This window comes from Colossoma macropomum, unplaced genomic scaffold (assembly GCF_904425465.1).
Source record: "Colossoma macropomum unplaced genomic scaffold, Colossoma_macropomum, whole genome shotgun sequence".
Lineage (NCBI taxonomy): Eukaryota > Metazoa > Chordata > Actinopteri > Characiformes > Serrasalmidae > Colossoma > Colossoma macropomum.
The window spans coordinates 39,094,002-39,117,772 of record NW_023494785.1 but is presented as its reverse complement, the minus strand read 5'-3'; the positions used below and the strand labels follow the sequence as shown (position 1 = coordinate 39,117,772).

The 23,771-nt window shown below is 39.2% G+C and overlaps 1 protein-coding gene across 1 annotated transcript; it reads left to right on the top strand.

Annotated features, from left to right (window-relative positions):
* The first annotated feature begins 991 nt into the window (after positions 1 to 991).
* Positions 992 to 16,462, top strand: prelid3a (PRELI domain containing 3A). The gene is made up of 7 exons (XM_036579800.1): positions 992 to 1,160; positions 3,346 to 3,514; positions 5,246 to 5,335; positions 5,500 to 5,570; positions 5,692 to 5,794; positions 14,896 to 14,972; positions 15,895 to 16,462. The coding sequence occupies exons 1-6, from the start codon at positions 1,129 to 1,131 to the stop codon at positions 14,947 to 14,949; spliced, it is 519 nt and encodes a 172-aa protein (XP_036435693.1). The 5' UTR covers positions 992 to 1,128; the 3' UTR covers positions 14,950 to 14,972; positions 15,895 to 16,462.
* The last annotated feature ends 7,309 nt before the right edge of the window (positions 16,463 to 23,771 follow it).

The window sequence follows — 23,771 nt, the reverse complement described above, 5'->3', positions numbered from 1 at the left end:
GCAATATACCATACCGAATGTACCATTTTTAATGTACGATATGTTTCTTTATTGAGTATTGCTAATAAGCACAGGTTGTACAATGTCTATATAATTGTCTGCACTTTATTGGTAGCTGTTGAGCAGCTGAGACATTCCCAAGCCTTATCTGATGTCTGACCTCTTTGGATTCTCCAGCCACAATGAAAAATAACTGACCATCGCTGCATCTTTTGTAAACATGCCTACTTAAATCTTACATCAGTAGTTTCTAGAACGAGACTTCCTGGTTTGAAGACGTGAAAACCGCCTTTCTGATGATGGATTTTGAAGGTGAAACATTTTTTAAGAGACTACAAATGTTTTTGTACGGAGCCCTGATGATGACATCCTGTGTAAATAAAAATAATGCGTGGCTTATTAATGTGTGGGAACGAGATCCAAATTGTGGCCACGACTTAGTAAGGCATGGGAATGAGATGATTAAGTCGTGGTCATGACTTTGTAAGGCGTGGGAACGAGATCATGGCTTACTAAGTTGTGGCCACACATTAGGATCTCGTTCCCACGCTTTACTAAGTCATGGCCACGATTTAACCATCTCATTCCCAAGCCTTACTAAGTCGTGGCCACGCATTATTTTTGTTTATACAGGATGTCACCAGCGGGGCTCCGTAGTCCAGCAGTGACACTGAGTTGTTTAAAAACTCCAGAAGCACTGCTGTGTCTGATCCACTCACACCAGCGCAACACACACTAACACACCACCACCACGTCAGTGTTACTGCAGTACTGAGAATGATCCACCACACAAACAGTACCTGCTCTGTGAGGGTCTATGGGGGTCCTGACCACTGAAGAACAGGGTAAAATGGAAAGTAATCGGCTCTACTTCTGTTGTAAGAGTGCGCATTTTCGACGGACAATTGATCCTCATCAAGTCGCCGAGGACCGTCATCAGCTCGGAGCTGGATCGCGATTGGCTGGCGTCGCTGGATCGAGGGAGGATTCCGCTACAGCGGAGGAAAGCCTTGGAGAAGATGCTACCGGCCGGCAACGAGAGAAAACAGCGAATTTTTGGATTTATTCCTTTGCTTTTTATATTCTGACTCGCTTTCTGGGAAAGGGAACAGCCAAAGCCGGGCAGACATGAAGCTCTGGAGCACGGAGCATGTATTCAGGTAGCAGCGCTGGTGAGGGTGTTGGTGAAACGGCTCTTCGCCTCAGAGCGCAGACAGCCGGTGAATAGACGATAAAGAGACATGAGCAGCTGCGCTGATCGTTTATGTGGAGCTGACGGTCTTTCTGTGCAGACAGAGTCATGTATGTAGGCCACATATCTACTGAGAGGTTCTTAAAGAGGGAAATCCGCCGGCTTTTCAAGAAAGTGTGCATAATTATATGTTTAGGGTGTAAACGGAGTCATTCAGAGAGGTTTGCTGTGAAACTTGACGAGTCTGAGTTGTTCACAGTGGTGGTGATGGGAACCAGAGGAGCCTCACGCCTTTAACCTCTTATTCTCCAGGGTATATTTTGGTTTGTCCATCTGAGTTTACATTGCTTAAATCGTCAGGCGAATTATTCAGCAACTGCATGAAATAAATGTACATTTTTGTTATATTTATTTATTTATTTTTTTGTAAAAGTTCCCCTCAAATGAACAGAACATGTGTTTTATGATCACACATATTCCTATATTCTTACAATTTACTGCTGAAAGCCAAAAATCTTAGACGCTCTTTGTATTATTTTATAAAAATCATTTTTACAGAGCAGATCATTGAAAAGAGATGCCATCTGTTTATAGTTTATAGCCCAGATTTGTGGAAAAATAGATCAACTTTCAGTAGACAAAAAACTGAGTTCAGCTTCTTTTATTATAAGGGTTTAAAATTACATCACCCATCTATTTGACTGGAAAGAAGACAGTTACAGCTCTCATACGACCCCCACCTTTTGAATGTAGCTTATGAAATATGAAAGTTATGAAGAATATGACGAAGTGCGTTTTGGAACCACTGGTGGTCCCAAGGAGTTGAAAAGGCTAAAAGCTCCCTCACTGAAAGTCATAACGTGAAATGGGGATAAATACACTGTATGACGTCTGGACGTTGTTTTATGATAGTTTGGTGATAAGGTTTTTGGTGTTTATGGGAATATGAAATCGGCCGTCTGTGATGTTTCATTCAGAGTCTGCTTCTTGGTATGAAATGTGCATAGTGGCCAATGAAGAGTAGAGTGAACTGCGATTCTCAGTGATTGTCAGTGACTTTCTGTCATTTTCCGCTGTGTCATGACTTATTTCATCACTTCCATGCTCTCTAGGAAATGTCATAATGATAAAACCGGGTCTAAAAACAAGCCTCTTGTGTAAGAGCTTTCCACTGTTACTTCCCATTTTGCATTAACATGTCGTATTCATTGCTGGGGCCTAATTTGCCTCTCCAGGCCATAACTTCCTTTAATCTTTGCCAAAGCAAAATACTGTAGTTTCATTTTGCCACTGAAGCTTAAGGGGGAACTCTACTTATTTTTCAAAAATTCTCCATAATTCAGTGGCTGTGGTGTAAATAAGGTCATTCAGAGTGGTTTGATTTAAAATAGTTCATTATAAAAAAAACGTACTGACTCAGGTTTCTTTACGGTGATAAATGGTGATGATAGTGGTGATAAAAACCAGGCGTCACAGTGTCTACAACACAAATATAGCCATTTTATTTACTGTACAAAACCACAAGTGGACCTACTTCCATGTTTTTCTGTCGCTGCTGTCGGGAGAAAACCTTGTATCTCCATTTTGGTAGTTTTTCAGTTTTTGACATGGTTTGAAAATACCTGTTGTCTTTTACATTGTGTGCACATTTCATGATGAATGAACCAAAAGAAATGGCCCAGAATGGATTGGAAAAAAGTCTGGTTCCATTGACGTACATTAAAAGTAGAGAAGGTTTTTCTTCTCTTGTAAATTTAGCATTTTGGAGATACAAGGTTTTGTTCCGACAACAGCGATATGTAATGTTGATCATGGCAAAATAGTGATAAATGAAAAAATGAAAACAAAAAAGTTTTCTTTGGGGACTTTGTTGCCTCAGAACGTCCTGCATGTATTCCTCCGCCATAAATAATACATTTTAGGCTCTCAAAACTATTGGAAAACAATGTCTTAGGCGTCAGTCATGTATTCATCACCATTCATGTAATAGCTTTCTGTGAGGGAACTTTACAAAGCATTAAACTCAAAGAGTCTGGTTCCCATCACCACCACTGTGAACAATTCTGACTATGTGAGTTTCTCTAGAACGAAGCGTTTCACACCAAACCACTCTGAATTCCCTTTAAATCTGCCCTTCTCCTCTTCTTTCATAGTTACCCCTGGGAGACGGTGATCAAAGCAGCAATGAGAAAGTACCCCAATCCGATGAACCCCAGCGTAGTGGGAGTGGACGTCCTGGACAGGAATTTGGACAAAAATGGCCGTCTACACAGCCATCGGCTCCTGAGCACTGAGTGGGGTCTGCCAGGTGTTGTCAGAGCGGTTAGTAGGCTAGACTGCTCACCATGACAGCAGGGATGTCATGTATAGCACCCATATACACCAATCAGGCATAACATTATGACCACCTCCTTGCTCCACTTACTATATAGGTGCACTTTGTAGTTCTACAGTTACAGACTGTAGTCCATCTGTTTCTCTGCATACTTTGTTAGCCCCCTTTTACCCTGTTCTTCAGTGGTCAGGACCCCCATAGACCCTCACAGAGCAGGTACAATTTGGGTGGTGGATCATTCTCAGCACTGCAGTAACACTGATGTGGTGGTGGTGTGTTTTTAAACACCTCAGTGTCACTGTGTTACTGCGGTGCTGAGAATGATCCACCACCCAGATAGTACCTGCTCTGTGAGGATCCATGGGGGTCCTGACCACTGAAGAACAGGGTAAAAGGGGGCTAACAAAGTATGCAGAGAAACAGATGGACTACAGTCTGTAACTGTAGAACTCCAAAGTGCAAAAATGGTCAATGAGCATAGAAACAGGGAGGTGGTCATAATGTCCGTCTAAAAAGTGCATAACATTGACATCTTTAATTGATATAATTTCTCTGTGTTTAGCTAAAAGTAGGCAAAAATCACATCAACTCACTTGAAGTAAAGAAAGTGGCTTCCCTAAACTGGGATTTGTAGTAGGCATGAAGGGAAATTCCACCGATTTTTCAGAATTTCTGCATAATTTGATCATTGCCTTGTAAGCAGTCATTCAGAGTGGTTTGGTGTGAGAGTTTCACTGTAGAGAAACGTACTCATTTAGATTTCGACAGCGGTGGTGATAGAAACCAGATGGCTACAACATATATACATATACATATATAGCCATTTTGTTTACTACCCAAAATGGATAGTAAACCTATATGAGCTTTTATATATAATGTTTATAACTGTAAAATAATTATAAATCTGAATGTTTTCATTGGTCACTATTTTGTCTACCCTGCACCATGAATGCATTTAAAAAAATGGTTTTAGTTCAAAAGCTGATCTCAAAACTACTGTAAAACAGTGTCTCAGGCATCAGGCAGGGTATTCATAACCATTTCATGTAATAACTTTCTGTGGAGGAGCTTTTAGATGCAATAAACTTTTTAGACCTCGGGTTCCTATCACCGCCATGGAGCGGCTCACATAAACCCACTCTTTCTCTCTTTATTTCCATCTAAATCATTTAATTATTGAGAAATTTTGTGAAATCAGTGGGATTTTCCAGAAGTTAATCTGTTTACTGAAAAGGGTAAATGGTAAATGTTTTGCACTGTTAAGTCAGTCCTTTAATGACTAAAGCGTTATGATCTGCATTTCTGAAACAGTATATTAAGCGAACTAATGGCTAACATTGAAAGTAGTTTATTCTGTGTCTCTCAGAACTGAGAAAATGCAGGTTTCGTAATTGTTTGGACGTATATTTATTGAGAAATTGAGGAGGAAAAGTCAAATATCCAGTGAATGTCCAATACAAAACCAAATTTACCATGCTGTTTGTTATTTGCAGAAGTAATTGCCGAAATTGAATACGTATCCGATCTAGGACCACATATGAAAGTGACTCAGGTCAGATTTGAAAAGATCAGATTTCTGTCCACACAGCCTTGAAAACATCAGATCTGAGTCACATTAGGGCAGAAAATCAGATTTGTGCCACTTCAACCTGGTAATATGAACGTAGCCAATGAATTCAAAAGTAACGCTAAAATGAAAATAAATTTTCTTTCATTAGATTTTGGGGACGAATCGAACCATCACCTATGTGAAAGAGCATTCAATCGTTGATCCTCAAGAAAAAAAAATGGAGCTTTGCTCGACAAATGTGAGTATTGCTATAAAATTCAAGTCAAATAATAATTGACTTACATGTTGTTTATTATATATTTGTTGTATGCAAATGAGTAACTTTTGTAATATTTTGATAGGGTGATATGGAGAAGCTTCTGTGGAATATAATAAAGAATTTCATATGCCTTTCTTTCTTAGATAACCCTCACAAACTTAGTATCTGTTGACGAGAGACTAGTTTACAGGCCACATCCAGAAAACCCAGACGTGTGAGTGGAAAAGTCAATTATATCTTACTGTTATTTTGTATTGATGCAGTATATCGTTTGGTTTGTTACTGTGCTTATTATGTGATGACCAAACACCTTATAACATGCTTCTTCCCAACAGCACGATATTAACCCAGGAGGCCATTATCACGGTGAAAGGAGTCAGTCTGAGCAGCTACCTTGAGGGACTCATGGCTCTTAGTATGTCAGCTAACGCAAGAAAGGTACTTGATCTCTGCTTTCTATGTTAGTAAGTAAGTAAGCAAGTAAACTGTCACCACTGAAGTCACTCTAGTCACTCTACAGCCATAAAACAACTTGTCTCATACACAAAAAAACATATATACTATATGGACAATAGTATTGGGACACCTACACGTTATACCCACAGGAGCTTTTATGCCGTCCCATTCTAAACCCATAGGCTCTTCTGGGAAGCTTTCTACTAGATTTTGGAGAGTGTCTGTGGGAATTTGTGCCCATTCATCCAGAAGAGCAATTATGAGGTCAGACACTGATGTTGGACGAGTGTTCCTGGCTCACAATCTCTCTTCTAGTACATCCCAAAGGTGATTGATGGGGTTGAGGTCAGGGCTCTGTGAGGGCCAGTGAAGTTCTTCCACACCAAACTCACCCAGTCATGCCTTTATGGACCTTGCTTTGTGCACTGGGGCTCAGTCATGCTGGAACAGGAAAGGTTCCCACAAAGTTGGAAGCATAGAATTGTCCAGAATGTCTTGGTCTGCTGAAGCATTAAGATTTCCTTTCACTGGAACTATGGGGTCAAAGACAACCCCTGAAAAACAACCCCATAGCATCATCCCTCCTCCACCACAGTTGGCACAATCCAGTCAGGCAGGTAACGTTCTCCTGGCATTCACTAAACCCAGACTCGTCCATCAGACTGACAGATAGAGAAGCGCGATTCGTCACTCCACAGAATGCGTTTCCACTGCTCCAGAGTCCGGTGGTGGAGTGATTTACCCCACCCCTTGCAATAATAGCATTTACAGTTGACCAGCAATTTGGAACTCTTTAGTGAGTGATTCAACAGAGGATAGGCACTGTGTGCTTCAGCACTCAGTGACTCCACTCAGTGAGTTTGTGTGGTCTGTCGCTTTGTGGCTGAGCTGTTGTTGCTCCTAGATGCTTCTATTTCATAGGGGCAGATTTAGCAGGACAGAAATTTCACAAACTGACTTGTGGCATCCTATGACAGTGCAATGTTTAAAGTCACTGAGCTCATCAGTACGACCCTTTCTACTGCCAGTGTTTATATAGCGAGACTGCGAGGCTGTGTGCTTAATTTTATCCACCGGCAATGGGTGTGGCTGGAACACCTGGACTCAATAATTAAAAAGGTGTGTCCCAGTACTTTTGTCCATATAGTGTACATAACAAATAAAGACATGCGGAATGGTATTTCCATATGCTGCTGAGTAAAAGTAGGTTTTCAGTTTGGACTTGGGATGAGGAGCAGTGCAAAAGTCAGAGACCACCCTTCATTTATGTAATGTACGTTAATGTTATGTTATTAATATTATGTACTGGCTGATCATTTTTCAGCATCAGGAATATATATATATATATATATATATATATATATATATATATATATATATATATATATATATATGTATGTATGTGTACACGTGTATCGCTGTTGTCGGAAGAAAACCTTGTATCTCCCTCCAAAATGGTGACTTTACAGGAGAAGGAAAAAACCTACTTTACTTTTAATGTAAGTCAAAAGAACCAGACTTTTTTCCCAAGTAATTTTGAGCTGTTTCTTTTGGTCCATTCATCATGAAATTTACATACATTGTAAAGAGCAACAGGTGCTTTCAAATTATGTCAAAAACTGAAAAATGACAAAATGGAGAGGTTTTCTTCTGACAGCAGCGAAATATAAAAGTAACAGAAAATTACACAGAAGCTTCAGAAACATAATATAATATCTGTTCTTTATCATCCATCCTTTGCCATTATCACAGCTTTCATTTTTTTCAGGAGGCTTGTTTTTAATTTTTCAAAGAAATCTGCAGGGATGTTTTTCCACACCTCCGAAGTTCAGTCTTAGAAGTTGGTTGCATTTTATTCTTCCCAAAATCCAAGTAATCCCAAACACATTCATTGATGTAGAGGTCTGGACTCTGGGGTGGCCAGTCCATTGTTCTGAGGACACAAGCAGCTTCTTTAATCTATTTCCTTTTCTCAGTGAGGTTCTTCTTGACAGCTGCACATTCTTTCAGACCGATAGCGCTGAGTCGTCTTCTCACAGTGGAAGGATGGACAGAAACACCTGTGGGAAATTTTCATGTGTGAAGCAAGAGTGGAGCTTGATTTTCTCCTCTGTCTCAGAGATGAAAGCTTTTAGTAGTGTTTTTCTGTGGGTACAGTGTTGATTGAGTAGGCCGATGATGTAAGAGGGAGCCTGGTTATTAAGAGCGTTAAAAACAAACATTAACATCTTGTACTGGACTCTAAGATGTACAGGAAGCCAATGGGTGAAATGATTTCCGCTTTATGTAGCCATGCAGCAGCATTCTGAACTAGATGAACTGGAGACCTGTAGTGAATTGCAGTCATCACAATATCACAAACACATGAATCACCTTTTTCAGATCTGAAAGCAAAAGAAGAGCTTTTAATATATTGATGTTTCTTAAATGAAAATACCTGCTTTTTACAACTTTTACAATTCAAAAATAGCCCCAAGGTTTTTCACTTAAGCATTAGGACATTGAATTGCAAAAAATGACCAGCCGTCCAGTTTCCATGAATCATAAGAGTCACAGAGCCTCTTTAAAGAGTCGTGATTGTCAGGTTTTAATCTGTGATAAATCTCTGTATTATCAGAATATAGTACAGTTCAGTCAAAACATTCAGAAGAAAACCACCTCATCGATATGCAAATTTCTGTTGTTGGTGCTAAACTAACCCAGATTTGCATGTGTTAAAATGTTATTTGTCCGTACAAGGTTTGCGGAGAGTTTTATGGCCACAAAGATCTGAAAAAAAAAGCGCGTTGGCCTCGGCAGTACGCGCCCACGAGTGGTGGAACTTCTAAAGGAGCACTGAAGGGAGGGCTGTGTTTGTTTTGCTGTTGAGTTCAAATATCAACAATTGTTCTTCTGAATCATATAGCACTCCTTTAAGTACAAGCATGATTTTATTACATAAAAATGAGCGAAAAATTACAGACATGTACATGAAATCATTATTCCCCTCTGCAAATATTTATATGTATAGTTATGTTATTTTTTTCAGGATGTCTGACCAAGAAATTTAGAAATAACATTTGTGATGCTCCCAAACAAGATTCTTGAGGAGTATGGCACTGTGGCAGACACTCGACTTACAATGTGATCATTTTACACAGATAAGCGATGGTAGTGTTAGGAGTCTTGCCCAAGGACTCTTATTGGTATAGTGTAGGGTGTTTACTCAGGCAGGGATTGAACCCCAGTCTACAGAGGGGGTCTACAGCATAGATGGCAGAAGTGTTACCCACTACACTATACCAACCACTATGTGGACTATCAAGGAATTAAATGTTTTTTATTGATAAAATGCCTAAAATCACCACTCTAGCAGGTTCAGCTGACCCCCTTTAGCCTTTCTGGAGTTGAAATGAACAAATGAAAGAATTCACCTTTCCAACGAAGTCCTCCAACAAGGTGGTTTGGGAATATATTCTCAATTACCAGTATGCCACTGGGGTAAAGGGGAATGCAGAGATAAGATTGTTGTGGTGCTTTTGGAGCAACTTAGGCTTAATGCCTGCACACAGTGTAGGCCACATTTGAAGGCTGGTTTCATAGTTCTCAGCCAGGATGGGCTCTTCAGGTTGTTTGTCAGTAGTCACTGAGCTGACTTTCATCATTCACTGGAATATCCACTCCAACATGTGACAGCATGGCAAAATGAAGTCTTGCTGAAAGTTGAGACTTGGTCAGCGGATAAAGAGGAAGCTCGAAAATAGTCCTCATTTGCCTGGATGACACAATTAGAAAATTGCCACAACAGAGGAATTTACTCAGTAAACAACTCTTGAAGGAGTTCCAGAGTGTCCTCCAAAAATATTGACATGGTGAGATTTCGAAATACGGTATACGTCATAAAAGCTGAATCAACATATATGTAGTAAAAGCACAGAAAGTCAGCTTTTATGGCTGGGTATTTTTAGGCATATGTGTTTTCTTTATTGGGAAATCATGTCATTTGTGTTCAGAGTGTGAGCATAAACACTCAAAATCAAGAGCACCTATAATAAAAATAGATCAAAACATTATGCCGTTCACAAAGCCATCCAGGGATCAGCAAGCCTGTGTGGTTTATCCGAGAATGAAGTAAATTATTACTCATACAAAACTGTATTATATTTCATTTTCCCATGGATTTTGGTGATTTTTCAAGCGTTTGAAAAGACATTTTTTCAGCATTTTATGTCATTTATCAGTGTAGAATCATTTACAATAGATACTGAAATACAACCTTCCAAAAAAGTAGGGACGCTGTGTAAAATGTAAATAAATGTAAATAAAGACAGAACGCAATGATTTGCAAATCTCACGGACCCATATTTTATTCACAATAGAACATAGAACACATATCAGATGTTGAAAGTGAGACATTTTACCATCTCATGAAAAATAATAACTCATTTATAACTTGATGGCAGCAACACATCTCAAAAAAGTTGGAATGGGGCAACATAAGGCTGGAAAAGTGGTACTAATAAACAGCCGGAGGAGCAATTTAGACGTATAAAAAGAGCATCTGCTGTGTCTGATCCACTCGTACCAGCACAACACACACTAACGCACAACCATCACGTCAGTGTTACTGCAGTGCTGAGAATGATCCACCACCCAAATAGTACCTGCTCTGTGAGGGTCCATGGGGGTCCTGACCACTGAAGAACAGGGTAAAAGGGGGCTAACAAAGTATGCAGAGAAACAGATGGACTACAGTCTGTAACTGTAGAACTACAAAGTGCACCTATATAGTAAGTGGAGCTGATAAAATGGACAATGAGCGTAGAAACAAGGAGGTGGTCATAATGTTCTGCCTGATCGGTGTAGGTATATCTTTTTATTCTTAACTGCTGGAGTATTTATTCACACACTTTGGGACTGCCAGATCAGTTTCTGAAACAGGAACTTTTAACAGACAGCAACTATCCCAACTGGGTTACTCTCTTCAGTCCCCAAGAAACAATGTCTTCTCAACGTGAAAACAGTGTTTTGACAATTCTCTGAAAATCGAAAAGGTAGAAGATACAAATGACAGTTGCACTAATTCTGAAGAAAACTTTCATTTTTTGGTAGAAGCCAAAGGAAATTCCTGATATTTGGCAGACAGTTACGTCATTCTTACATGTTTGAGTCAATGGCCATTCACTTTCAAAGGAATAGTTTGGCGAAAAATCAAATTTGCACAACTCTCCCTTTAACCCAAATGTATTTGATTAGCTAAGACGTGTTTGGCTGGCTTCTATAGTTTTAAACTGGAGCTGTGAGACTGTATAAGACTAAGGTGTACAGCTGTGTTTGAAAATGATGATGGTGTTTCTAAATTTCCACATGTCGAATTTCTATTCCATGTCTGAACGGGCGAATAAACACATTCCATGCACTTATATTTTAGAGGGGCTCACTGATTGGTGGTGTGGGAGCTCACTAAGAAGTGTCATTCTAACATCTGATAGCTGGAACCAGGCCTGTAGTGTGTGGCATGTATGGTCTGCTAACTAAGCTATTGTTAGCCAAAAAGCTACAATCCCAAGCAATCCAAAACTGGTTCGATTTGGGCCCAATCCCATTTCGCCCCTACCACTTAGTCCTACCCCTCTGTTTTGTGCGTTCACTACTAGGGGTAGGGTGTCCTGATTTTTGTTGAAGTAGAAGGGTAGGGCGAAGTGTTAGGACTACATGGCCCTCCAAACTGAGGTTTTTCAGAGACACTCCAAACAGAGAGTTATGATAAAAAAAAAGAATAATTTTCTCTGTCAAAAATTACAATAACCATTTTATTATCTTGGTTTAATATCATTTCAATGTATTATGATCCTTTTCTTCATAACAAGCATAAAAATCGCTAGTAGCGTGCTAATGTTTTGATAGTTAGCTAGCTACATTTCCCATTCCACCTTAAATAGTCCCACAGTACTGAGGCCTGAAGTGCCAGAATGTAACTGCTCCATTTAAGGTGGAACGGGAGAATTCAAACGAGAAGCTGGCGAATATCTGACTTCAGCTTTGTATCACCAAAGAATTAGCAGTGGGCAATAATAAGTAATTATCCTCCCCCCTCTTTAAAGGTATGTGATTCCCTAAATGTAACTAAAGCCCAGCAGTGAGGAGCTGAACTTTACCCTCCTCTGCTGTCACTGCAGACTGGCAGGGTCGCCTACAGAGCAGCGCTAGTAGCTGTTAATGAAGTAATGCTCTTTTTATTTGAGGGTCCAATTTTGTAGGGCAAGATTTCAACCTCTGCCCCTTGTAACTCAGTTCCAAGGGGCAAGGAGACACTCGAAAACAAGGGGTAGGGTTAAAAATAAGAAATGGGATTGGGCCTGGGTCTTTAAGTCACTCCAACACTTGTCACTTGAATTTTGCTCTCCCAGTTTTTACCATCAACACTTGTTTCAGCAGCACCAGTTAATTCGAGTCATGGACATTAATCTACACTTATATCTCTCGTGAAAAACATTCATTTGTGTGGTAAAGTGCTTTAATTTATTTACAGTTACCTTGGATTACTAATTTGGATTACCAATAGGTGGGGTCTCTATGCTATGACAGTTTGAAGGTGTGAAACAAGTGGACACTGCTAATGCTAATGTAGAGAGAGGACAAGTATAAACAGCAGTGCATCAGATTGCTAACAACATTAACAGTAGCAATCTTTAAGCATGAATTTTACCTGTACTTTTGTCCATTTTTACATAGAACAATATTTCATATAGTGTCAGAATAAGTCTGTTTGGTTTAGTTAACAGCTCAACATATTGTGAAGTAAATGTGTAGTGATTTAGATCTGTAGATTGTGCAGTGCAAATTGGTGTTACGTATTAGCAAAATGCATAAATTTTATACATTAGATTTTTAGCCCAACTGTTTTTTATTTGTACACTAAATGAGTGGTGAACTGTGACTAGGCCTTTGGTTCAGGCCTTAAGTGTCAAAACTTGGTCAAAAATGAGAAAAACACATGATAATGCCCTATAATAATTCTAATTTCTGTTAGCGTCCCTATGAGATTCTAGTAGTATGTTAGTGCTAGGGCTGGGCGATATGGCCAAAAATGTTATGACAATAAAAAATGTATCAGTCCATATCGATACATATCACGATAATTGTCAAATCATTATCTCTTTTAAGTTTGAAGGCTGATTTTTGCTCCTGAGTGATAAATTGCTGTTTTAAGCTATCCTTTATGGTCAGAACATGACAAACACTCACCAAACAATGGAACATTTCACAAATCTGTCAGCGGATGGTGGGAGGACGTTTCTGATTGGCCGTAATTTTTGTAAAAGTCATAATTTTAGAAAGAAAACTGATTATTTTAGCTGTCTGGTGATGAGTGCTAGGCTATCTGGTTACAAGTGCTCAACAACGTCATCTTAATACGAACAGCAAACATTAGCCGGCTCAGTAGGTCAGTGATGGATCACGCCGCCTTACTGCCATCACTCCTACCACAACCAAGTCAGAGCTTATCCCAGTATTCAAACACCAGCTAGCAGATAACTGGATTTCTCTATTCCATCATAGTAGTTTAAGGGGTGAGCTGCAAAATATCTGACGCTCGCTGTGTAAAAGCATTAACTGCAGTGTGATTCTCTCACACCAGACAAACAGAGCCCTCCTTTCACGTTTAAACTGAAATTGGTGCTTTTTTTGTCTTGTTTGATCCACAGTAACATCAATTCGCTGTGCTGTGCGAGTGACAGAGCGCTGCTTCAGGTTAGCCAGCTGATAAAAACAGCTAGCCTGGGAAGCTAGCGTTCTCCCACTCTTCAGTGCCACACATACAGGATCTTCAGTTTACTTTTGTTTAAATCAGGGCTGTAATTTGTATGAACCCGCTTGTTTCTTTCACTTTCGTTGCTTGGGAATGCAGTAATACTAAAATATGACTGAGCGCTGTAACAGTGCTGTAGTTGAGAGGAGCAGACGTGATTTAACGCTGCTAAAGCTGGTTAGGATGTTAGGAAAGAGGTGAGTTCACTTAAGGCCAGTACAGTTACGCCACTGATCTCGTCACTCACACCCACAGGAGAACAGATCGCCGCTCCACTCAAACAGGGAATGTATAACTTCAGACGTTGCTAAAGTATATTTGGCAACTCATTTTACTCGTCGCCCCCTCCCTCTCTAATAATGTCGAAAAACACGGAAGTGTGCAATAGCAGAGTAGTGTAGCTTTCCTTGCAGTAGAAAACGCCACCAGGGCTGTCGTTAGAACGTGGAAGTGTGAGAATGCTCTTTTATATCGAACAGTTCTTAAATTTCTATCGAGGAAAGTTATATCGTGATAATTATTGTTATCGTTTAATCGCCAAGCCCTGCTAATCTAACAGCAGTTCACATACATTTTTTTTGGCATTTCTAGATTAAACACACATACTTAAGCTTGTAAAAGGCATTGTTTTATTTAAAGCTTGTAACAGAAATTAACATATATTTTACTTTGTAGCAGTTTTACAGTGACTTTTAGGGAACCTGGCAAAACTGCTGCGGCTGTTTTTCCATATCTAACTTCTGACTGAAACCTGGTTAGGCTGCTGCCTGTATTCGCAGTAAGTGATGTATCTTCCAGAAGACCTAGTTACATTTTTTTCCTCAGAAAATTGGTTCCACCCAAAAAACAAACAAAAAAGTGATTGCTTGATTCCTTTGTAACTTTATAATTATGAATTATGGTGGTAGTTAATCAGATACGTTAGGCCTAAGTAAAGGGAGAGTCCAGCCTGGCCATATCAACCTAGATACCAGAGAGGATCATTTCCTGGCTGGATCATTTTCTGTTGGGCATTTCAGGAGTGTAATCCTTTTTGTTTCTATCCAAAATTTGACTATGAAATGAAAGTATTAGATACAGTAAGACTATTAAATACAACAAGCATGACGATCATGCTGAATAAAAATGAACAAAAAAATTTGACATGTATTTTAAATTTCACACAAGCCGTTAGGCCTTCCCCGGCCCTGAGCGTTCCTCTTTGAACTACGTAACCGAATGTAGTTGCTCACTAATCCTCAGTCTAGTGATGTTACCTGATTATTGTTTGTTGTCTCTTTGTTCTCTATAGGGATGGGATGCAATTGAATGGATCATTAAAAACTCAGAATGTGAAATGTGCTGAAGATCTCCAGTCTTGGAAAAATGGTAATTTTTATCAGTATTTTTATAAATATAGTTGTGTGTGTTCTGACTGTAGCTTTTGGGTCTCTTTTAGTACATTTTTAACTTTCTGAGGTCGGCACAGTATTGGGGTACTCTTTCAATGTGCTCACAATCATTAGATTCATCCACTTGTGGGAGTCCAAGCACAACCAACGTTACAAAATGTTCTTCCATGCCTTGCGTGCAGCTAATCCAAATCTTACATGGTGTAGCTTTAAATATGCCATTTTTCTGCAAATTGTAGTACACTAATTCTATTTCTTTGCTGAGCTTAACATATTGTAAAAAAAAAAAATTAAACATACAGTACAAAATTAGCCATAACTTTTGCACAGGCCGCATTTTATGTTTTATTTTTTTAGTATGGAAAAATAAACAGTAATTGTGCTTTCAAATTTGCAGGAGTGTGTTCTCTGTAGAGGATGTGTATTTAAAATCAGAATGTCATTCTCTTGTTAATATACACTGTACAATATATCATAACTGCTACTGTAATGACATCCTCACTGCACACTTTACACTGTAAATACTGCTGCTACTCCTAGTTATGTCTATACTCATTGTGTGTTTAGACTACCTCATATCACCCACTCACCCACCCACTCAACCCACCCACCCACCCACCCACTCACCCACCCACTCACCCACTCACCCACCCACCCACTCACCCACTCAACCCACTCACCCACCCATGACCATCAGACCATCTAAGAAGGCACTTGTACAGTCTGAAGGCAACAAGGCAGGGGCTTAAGACCCCCTGGGGCATAAGTACTCAATCCTGGTACTGAAGATCTTCCACTCTGGAGAGTTCAACACACTTGGCTGTAGTCATCAAATGCTCCGGAGGACCTTCAAACTTACAGTGTCTAAATGTCTGTTTCTGTTTGATTCTGAATCTCAGGGCCGAATGGTAAAGCGTGGAACGTAGTCAGAAGCACCAGCTCTAAAATCTCAACTGGTCCATGCAACATCATCCAGCTCTGAGTCTGGGTACAGTAAGTGTGTGAGGTTTTTGAGGTGGTCGAGTGCTCGTCACTTTGAAAACCTCATAAACCTCATAAAACTGCACTTTTAAAGGAGAATACTGTTTGGAGTCATCAAAGAAATGTGGAATGTTATAACAGAATATCAACAATATGCACTGTTCTGACTACCTCCTTTCTGGAATTTTAGGGATCTGTTAAGGTTATTGTAAAACGTGGTCGTTGTTTATCCGTTTTATTGCACCTCCAAAGCCCTGAATTGTGCCGCAAGATTTGCGGAAAGCATGTTAATTGTGTTCTTACTGCTTGATTGTATTTGTTCTGTGTTGTTTTTTATTTACAAAATTGAAATGTGGATATAATTAACTTATTAACAAGGTTGAACTCACCCTGAATGTTTCATTGTTGTTTTTTATTGTTATTACTGCAGGTTCGCACTTGTTGTTATTTTTATTTAGATAAAGAAATCTGTTCTTAATGTTTATTTTTTCAAGAATGCATTCAAGAAAAAAAAACAGTTTTGTTACAATATAATGCGTCTACAACCCCATTTCCAAAAAAAAAGTTGGGTTGCTGTGCAGAATGTACATAAAAATAGAATGCAATGATATGCAAATCATGTGAACCATATTTTTGAAGGAAAATACAACATAGACAACATATCAAATGTTGAAACTGAGAAATTTTATTGTTTATTGAAAAATATGTGCTTCTCTCTGTAACTCTCTGTAACTCTGTAAGCGTTTGGGAACTGAGGAGACCAGTTGCTGTAGTTTTGAAAGTGAAATGTTTTCCCGTTCTTGTTTGCTATAGGATTTCAGCTTCTCAATAGTTCTGGATCTCCTTTGTCATATTTTTCATTTGACAGGACACTTTTCCACTTCCCCTCAGTCCATTTTAAATGAGCTCGGGCCCAGAGAAGGTGGCAGCATTTCGGGATCCTGTTTATATTTGGTTTCTTGTTTGCGTTTCAGAGTTTTAACTTGCATTTGTGGATGCAGCGACAAACTGTCTTCACAGACAGTGGTTTTCAGAGGTCCATCTGAGCCCATGCAGTGATTTCCAGTAGAGAATCATCTTTGTTGATTCTGTGCTGTCTGAGGGCCCAAAGATCACGGCCAGGAAATACTGGTTTTTGGCCTTATCCCTTGCATACAGAGATTTCTCCAGATTCTCTGAACCTTTTAATGATATTATGTACAGTAGATGATGAAAAACAGAAGTTCTTTGCTATTTTATGTTGAGAAACGTTATTCTTGAATTGTTGCACTATTTGGTTGTGCAGACTTTCACAGAGTGGTGAACCCCTCCTCATCTTTACTTCTGAAAGACTCAGCCTCTCTGAGATGCTCTTTTATACCCAATTATGTTACTGACCTGTTGCCAATGAACCACCAGGTGTTTTTCTTGTTTTTTTTAGCATTACACAACTTTACCAGCCTTTTGTTGCCCCCATCCCAACTTTTTTGGAACGTGTATTTGGCATCAAATTCAAAATGGGGATATTTTTTCCAAAAAACAATAAAATTTCTCAGTTTCAACATTTGATCTTTTGTCTTTGTACCATTTTAAATGAAATGTAGGCTTCAAATGATTTGCACATCATTGCATTTTGTTTTTATTTACATTTTTTTATTTACATCCCAACTCTTTTGGAAGTGGGGTTGTATTTAATGGCTAGGGTGGGTGACACGACAAAACATAACATTGTGATACTTCACAATGCACAATATGCATCTTGTCAATTCATTTTTCTAAGGTTTCATTAGTTGAATCAGCAAAAAAAAAAGCCCCAGGAGTGCCAGGTTTAAAATAAACGTTACAAACCTATGAATACAGTGACTGCTGGACTGCCCAGTGTGCCAACCTTTTAGAGCCAGTGTCTCTTACTGAGTCACTGACGGAGGTGCATTATTTTAACATGCATGTACCTCAGGCAAGCAGCAGGTGGCACTGTACATTATTAAGTCTTACCCTCATCCCTTCCCAGCGCTACCAATATAAGACTAACAAATAATGGGTGGAAGCAGAACTGCATTCAAAATGCAGTTACATGGTTATATTTTTAATTCTACTTCCTACTTCTTGTCTAGCTTCTTTCATCTTTTTAGTCCTATTGCGTAATACGTGATGTGCTGCATGTTGTTTAGCTAGGTTAAGGTTATGCTAAGATCAAGTGAAGTCAAATTAGCTTCTACCACAAGTACTACAGAGTGAAGGAAACTGTAGTTATGTTATTAACTTTTTCAGAACATAAACTTACAAAATCCTAATTTCTTTTGTCAAAATTGAGGATACTGTTAGTTATTATCGAGTATATTTCTGTTTACGTTTTAGAACATATAGTGTACAAAACAATGGAAACGCCACACGTATTACTCACACTCGTTGAGTTTCCATAGACAAACACTGGCAGTAGAATGGGTCTAGATCTGCCCCAGACAACTGTAAGCGCTATTGTTGTGAAGTGGAAGCGTCTAAGAGCAACAACAGATCAGCCATGAAGCGGCAGACCACTCAAACTCACAGAGCGGGGCCGCCGAGTGCTGAAGCACATAGCACGTAAAAATCGCCTCTTCTTTGTTGCATCACCCACTGTGGAGCTCTAAACTGCCTCTGGAAGCAACATCAGCACAAAATCTGTGCATGGCGAGCTTCTTGAAATGGGTTTCCATGGCCAAACAGCCACACACAAGTCTAAGATCACAGTGCCAACAGTAAAGTTTGGTGGAGGAGGGATAATGGGCTGGGGCTTTTTTGAGGCCCCTTAGTTCTAGTGAAGAGTAGTGCTAATGCTGCAGCGTACAAAGACATTTTAGCCAGTCATGTGCTCCCCCCTGAGCACTTATCTGTTTTGGTTGAATGGGTTCCCACAGAGACACTCCAAAATCTTAAAAGCCTTCCCAGAGGAGTGAAGGCTGTTATTCCAGCAAAGGGTGTGAGGGTGGGTTCAACTCCTTATTAATGCCCAAAGTTTGGAAATGAAATGTCCAACAAGCTCGTATAGGTGTGATGGTGAGGTGTCCACAGACTTTTGGCCATACAGCGTACCTACCATATAGATGCACTTTGTAGGTTTACAGTTACTGAATGTAGCCCATCTTTTGCTAAAGCAGTGAGCCACGAGAGGCCGTGGGTTACTGTGATTTTATCGCAGGAAGGGTTTTCTTATGCACATCGCGAAGTGGAGTGATAAAATCACAGTAACGCACAGCCTCAAGTGGTTTTTATAAAATGACAGCCAACATGAAATATGATAAAATACACCAAGAAATGTAGTTTCTTTAGAATGTGTTATCGTTGCCAAGCAACCATGGACCGCTGAATGAGGAGAACGCTCGGTCGCCCCTCGCTGTACATTGCAGTCTTTTCATGATTTTTTACGATTTTGTCGTATAGCAATAAACATATGATAACACAGCACTGTTTAATGCAAAAAACCTTCGCTTTATAAGTACTTTTTGGTCACCAAATTACCACCATCAGTCTTATTTAGCACCAATCCAGTGACTGAATCTTAAACGGCTCCCTGCTCCCTACATAGTGCACTACGTAGGAATTTAAATACTGGATCCTGCAGCCCAACAGTGCAAAATATAGCTTTTGGGTCACATCCATACTTGATAAATGGTACACTGTTTGGCTGTAGAGGCTAGAATTTCTAAACTTTCATAGCTAGAACACTATTTAGGGAGTACAGAGCCGTTTGGGATTCAGCCTGGGTTTGACTTCTGAAACACAACTTTAATTCTTGATAGCAAGAATTATATATTACTACATGTGAAAATTTTATTTTGAATTAAATTGGACTAGTAAAAATGTTTCCCCCATTAAAACAAATGGGGAAACTTGTCCAGGGTGTATCCTGCCTTCCACCCAATGACCGCTGGGATAGGCACCAGCTCCCCCCGCGACCCAGAATGATAAGCGGCTTAGAAAACAGCAACACTGTGGTGCCTGATAACACTGGTACCACCACCACACACTACCATGTTAGTTACCATGTTACTGCTCTGAGTGATCCAACACCTAAATAATATCTGATCAGTGGAGGTCTTACGGTGGTCCCTTTCCATTGATGGATGGGGTAGAGCTCGGTTACAGACAGGAATTGGGCTACAGTCGCTCATTTTAAACCTAAACGTGCCCCTATATGGTAGGTGTTTTTGATAAAATAGCCTTTCCTGTGGTGTTTCCATTATTTTGCACACCCCCTGCATTACAGTATATTCCATCCTATGGGCAAGTCCCATTGACCTTAAAGACAGGTCCATACTTGGTGCTAAAATGTATCCTTCAACCTTGTGATCACCTGTCTACCAACAATATGGCTCACTACAATATGTTTAGAAAAGTGCTAAGGAAAATAGTATAATATGTTTGGGGGGAAAAGCATGTTTATGATCTATATTTCAGTCTTTTTTCTTGTTTTCCACCAGTAGATGTAGTGTAACACAACCAGCAACAGCAGAAAAAACTAATATGTGTGTCTGAATGATTGTTATGTATTTATTCTTTTTATTTATTTATTTATTTGTGTCATTTTTATGATTTTTTTTTTGTACGGGAACAACCAAGCAAAAGCCCTGTTTACAGTTGGGTCCTGTATCATGAGCAGCTATACAAAATCATCACTCTGAAGCTCATACAGATATAGCACATTACAGTACTGTGCAAAAGTCAGAGACCACCCTTCCTGAATGAAGTTATTCATTTTTCAGCGTCAACAGAGAAAATTACACAGAAGCCTCAACAGCTATTATTTTGTTTATTTTATTTTTTTCACCCTTTGCTTTTGTTATAGCTTTGATTATTTTCAGGAGACTTGCTTTCAGTTTTTTTTAATAAATAAATCTGCAGGGATGTTCTTCCAAAGTTCAGTCTTAGAAGTTGGTTGGATTTCTGCGGTTATGCAGATTATTCAAATGGTCATGTAAACACCACACTCCAATCTAGAAATCCGATTAAGAAATCCGATCAAGAGAGCTGCATTTTAGCTCAGTGATCAGATTTCTCAGTGCATGTGAACTCTTACTCTGATTTCTTTCGGATTTCTCAGTCTGTGCATGCGCGAGATCAGACGGTGGATGTCGCGAGACGCAGCAAAACACTGTTAGAGCGGCACTGAAACCAAACATGAAATAAAGGGTTTAAATATTCTGCATCTTCTAGATCAGAGGTCTTGCATCATGACTCAGTGCCATATACTGTTTACTGAAGTAGCCTAGCAGGTATATCAACATCTTATACAGTCAACAACTGAATGTCAAATCAAATAAAGTACAATTCAGTCATATTTCAACAATATTTACTGTCATTAAATTGTCACAAATTATCTTTTTAGATCACGCCATGTAAAATAATCTGGCTCACTTTCTTCTCTGACTGCTGTTTCTCGCCTCGTCTCTCCTCTGCGTGTGCGTCACTCACTCGAGTCTCAGTGCTCATCGTAATGCACAGATCTGATTGGCTGAGTAGCGTCACGTGTGATATTTACAATGCATACGATTGGTCTGTGAGTCTCCCGGGCCGCTAAATTGGTACAGCAAAGGCTAGAAAAGTTACGCCGATTAAAATAGGACCACCCAGTCACAATTAAATAATTCTCCATAGTTCATTGGTTATAGGTCCAGGTCCACATAAGACAGCGTCTGGGTCCAGACTCGGACCGTGGTCCTCCTATTAGTGACCTCTGTTCTAGATGATGTAAGTTCATGTTTTCAGCTAAAGTGGCGCGATGTTTTAAAAAAAGCCGCAATATGAAATTTGAGTTTTACATTATGTTTACGTCACGTCTTCTGCTGTGAGTCTATTGGCTGGTTGTAAAGCAGATATCCAATTACTGTCCGACTCATGCAGACCCGGAGTTTCACATTATCTGATTACTCAAGTGCATGTAAACGTGTTGATCGGATTACTGACAAAATCGGATTTTCTGTCAAATATCCCTCAAAGATGAAAAGTGAAAGTACTGTTCATCTCAAAACTCCAGCAATTGGTCTCCTCACTTCCCAGATGTTTAGAGACTGTTGTTAAAAGAAGAGGGGATGCTACAGAATGGTAGACACGGCCCTGTCCTAACTTTCCTGAGATGCGTTGCTGCTTTTAGTTTCTAAACGAGTTATTATTTTTCATGAAATGGTAAAATTTCTCACCTTTTAACATCTGATATGTGTTCTATGTTCTACTGTGCATAAAGTATGGGTCTATGAGATTTTCAAATCATTGCGTTCTGTATTTATTCATGGTCATTTACGTTTTACACAGCAGCCCAACTGTTTGGAACTGGGGTTGTAAATGAAAGGTGGTCTCAGACTCTTGCACAGCTTTTTGGAAGTTTGAACACAATTGAAACTATTTTCAGTGAGCCCATCACCGAAGACTGTGTACTTCATTGTTTTGTATACTTTAAATTACTGCGGTGATGCTGTTGTATTGCTCTTTGAGCTTGAGCCACGCCTTTGTCAATGTTTTAATATAAGAGGTACCACTGCTGTGTATTAGTAATGCGAAATTGTCATGTCTTATTGTCTTATCTAGGCCCAGATTCCTCAGTGGCATAAAGCAGTTCTAGGAAAATCCTTTTACACGAAAGACTGTAATTCTGTACTACAGAATGTGAAACGTGAACAAATATAATAATTGGCTACAGATTTCTTACACACTTGAGGCAGACACTGATTAACCATTTTCAGTTTTTGCATCCTGGGCATTTTTTAATAAACAGCCCAATGCTGTCTGTCTTTCTATAAAAAAAAGCCAGTTATGGAGGCTATCATGCATGGAAGGCCTGAAACTACCTCCGCCATGTTTCACAGATTAGTTGGTGTACTTCAAATAGTCTTTTTTCCCTCTGCATCACATTCTCTTTTTTTCACTAACGAGATATGTAGCCTCAATTCTGCCTGAAGTGAGTGGTGACCGGTACATTTATTCTATTAAATGTGCTTTCAATGACCGCTTAAGCGTACAGCAAAACTAACAAGGCGGACTGTTGCAATACTATATGAGATATCTAACAAAAAAAAAAAAAATTGGATTATTAATTGTGTTAACACTATGCAGAATGGGTTCAAAGGCAACTACTATTCACTGCTACTGTTCATTGCTGGTCTTAAAGGAGTTACAGGTGGGATTTTAAATTAAAAACTATTTTTAATTATTGTTTCATATGCAGTTGGAAGGTATCAGAATAAATCTTTTAATCAATATGTATACAGAAATCATTAGTCAGCATGTCACCTTGGGTCTAAAAAGTAGTTGTCATGTGCAAGTGTTCCAATCTGATCTGATGGTTGAAAACCAAAAACTGTATTCTAAAAGCCACAATAGCAGATTATTATTTAATCCCGCTGGTAGCTCCTTTAACTCACTGTTGCAAATAATGCTGCACATTGTTCTGTTTAAGCAGTTGTGTTTAAATTGTGTTTATTTTGAGAACTGGAATGTTACTGTATTTCATCATACAACATTAAATTTAATATGTAACAAGATCATAATTACCCCCCATGAAGTGGCGTGATTAAACTGAATGAAGTGCTAAAATATGGAGTTTGTGTGGATTATTGGATGTAGAAAATAGGATATTAGTATTTGAAAAATGCTGCTGGATTTTTAAGTTATTTTTTTAAGTAATACAAAGTAATACAAATATTATTCCAACTTTTTTCTGCTTTTGCCACTATGAACAATTCTCTCTCTCTCTCTCTCTCTATATATATATATATATATATATATATATATATATATACCCCAACACACACACCCACACCCCAATCAGGCATAACATTATGAC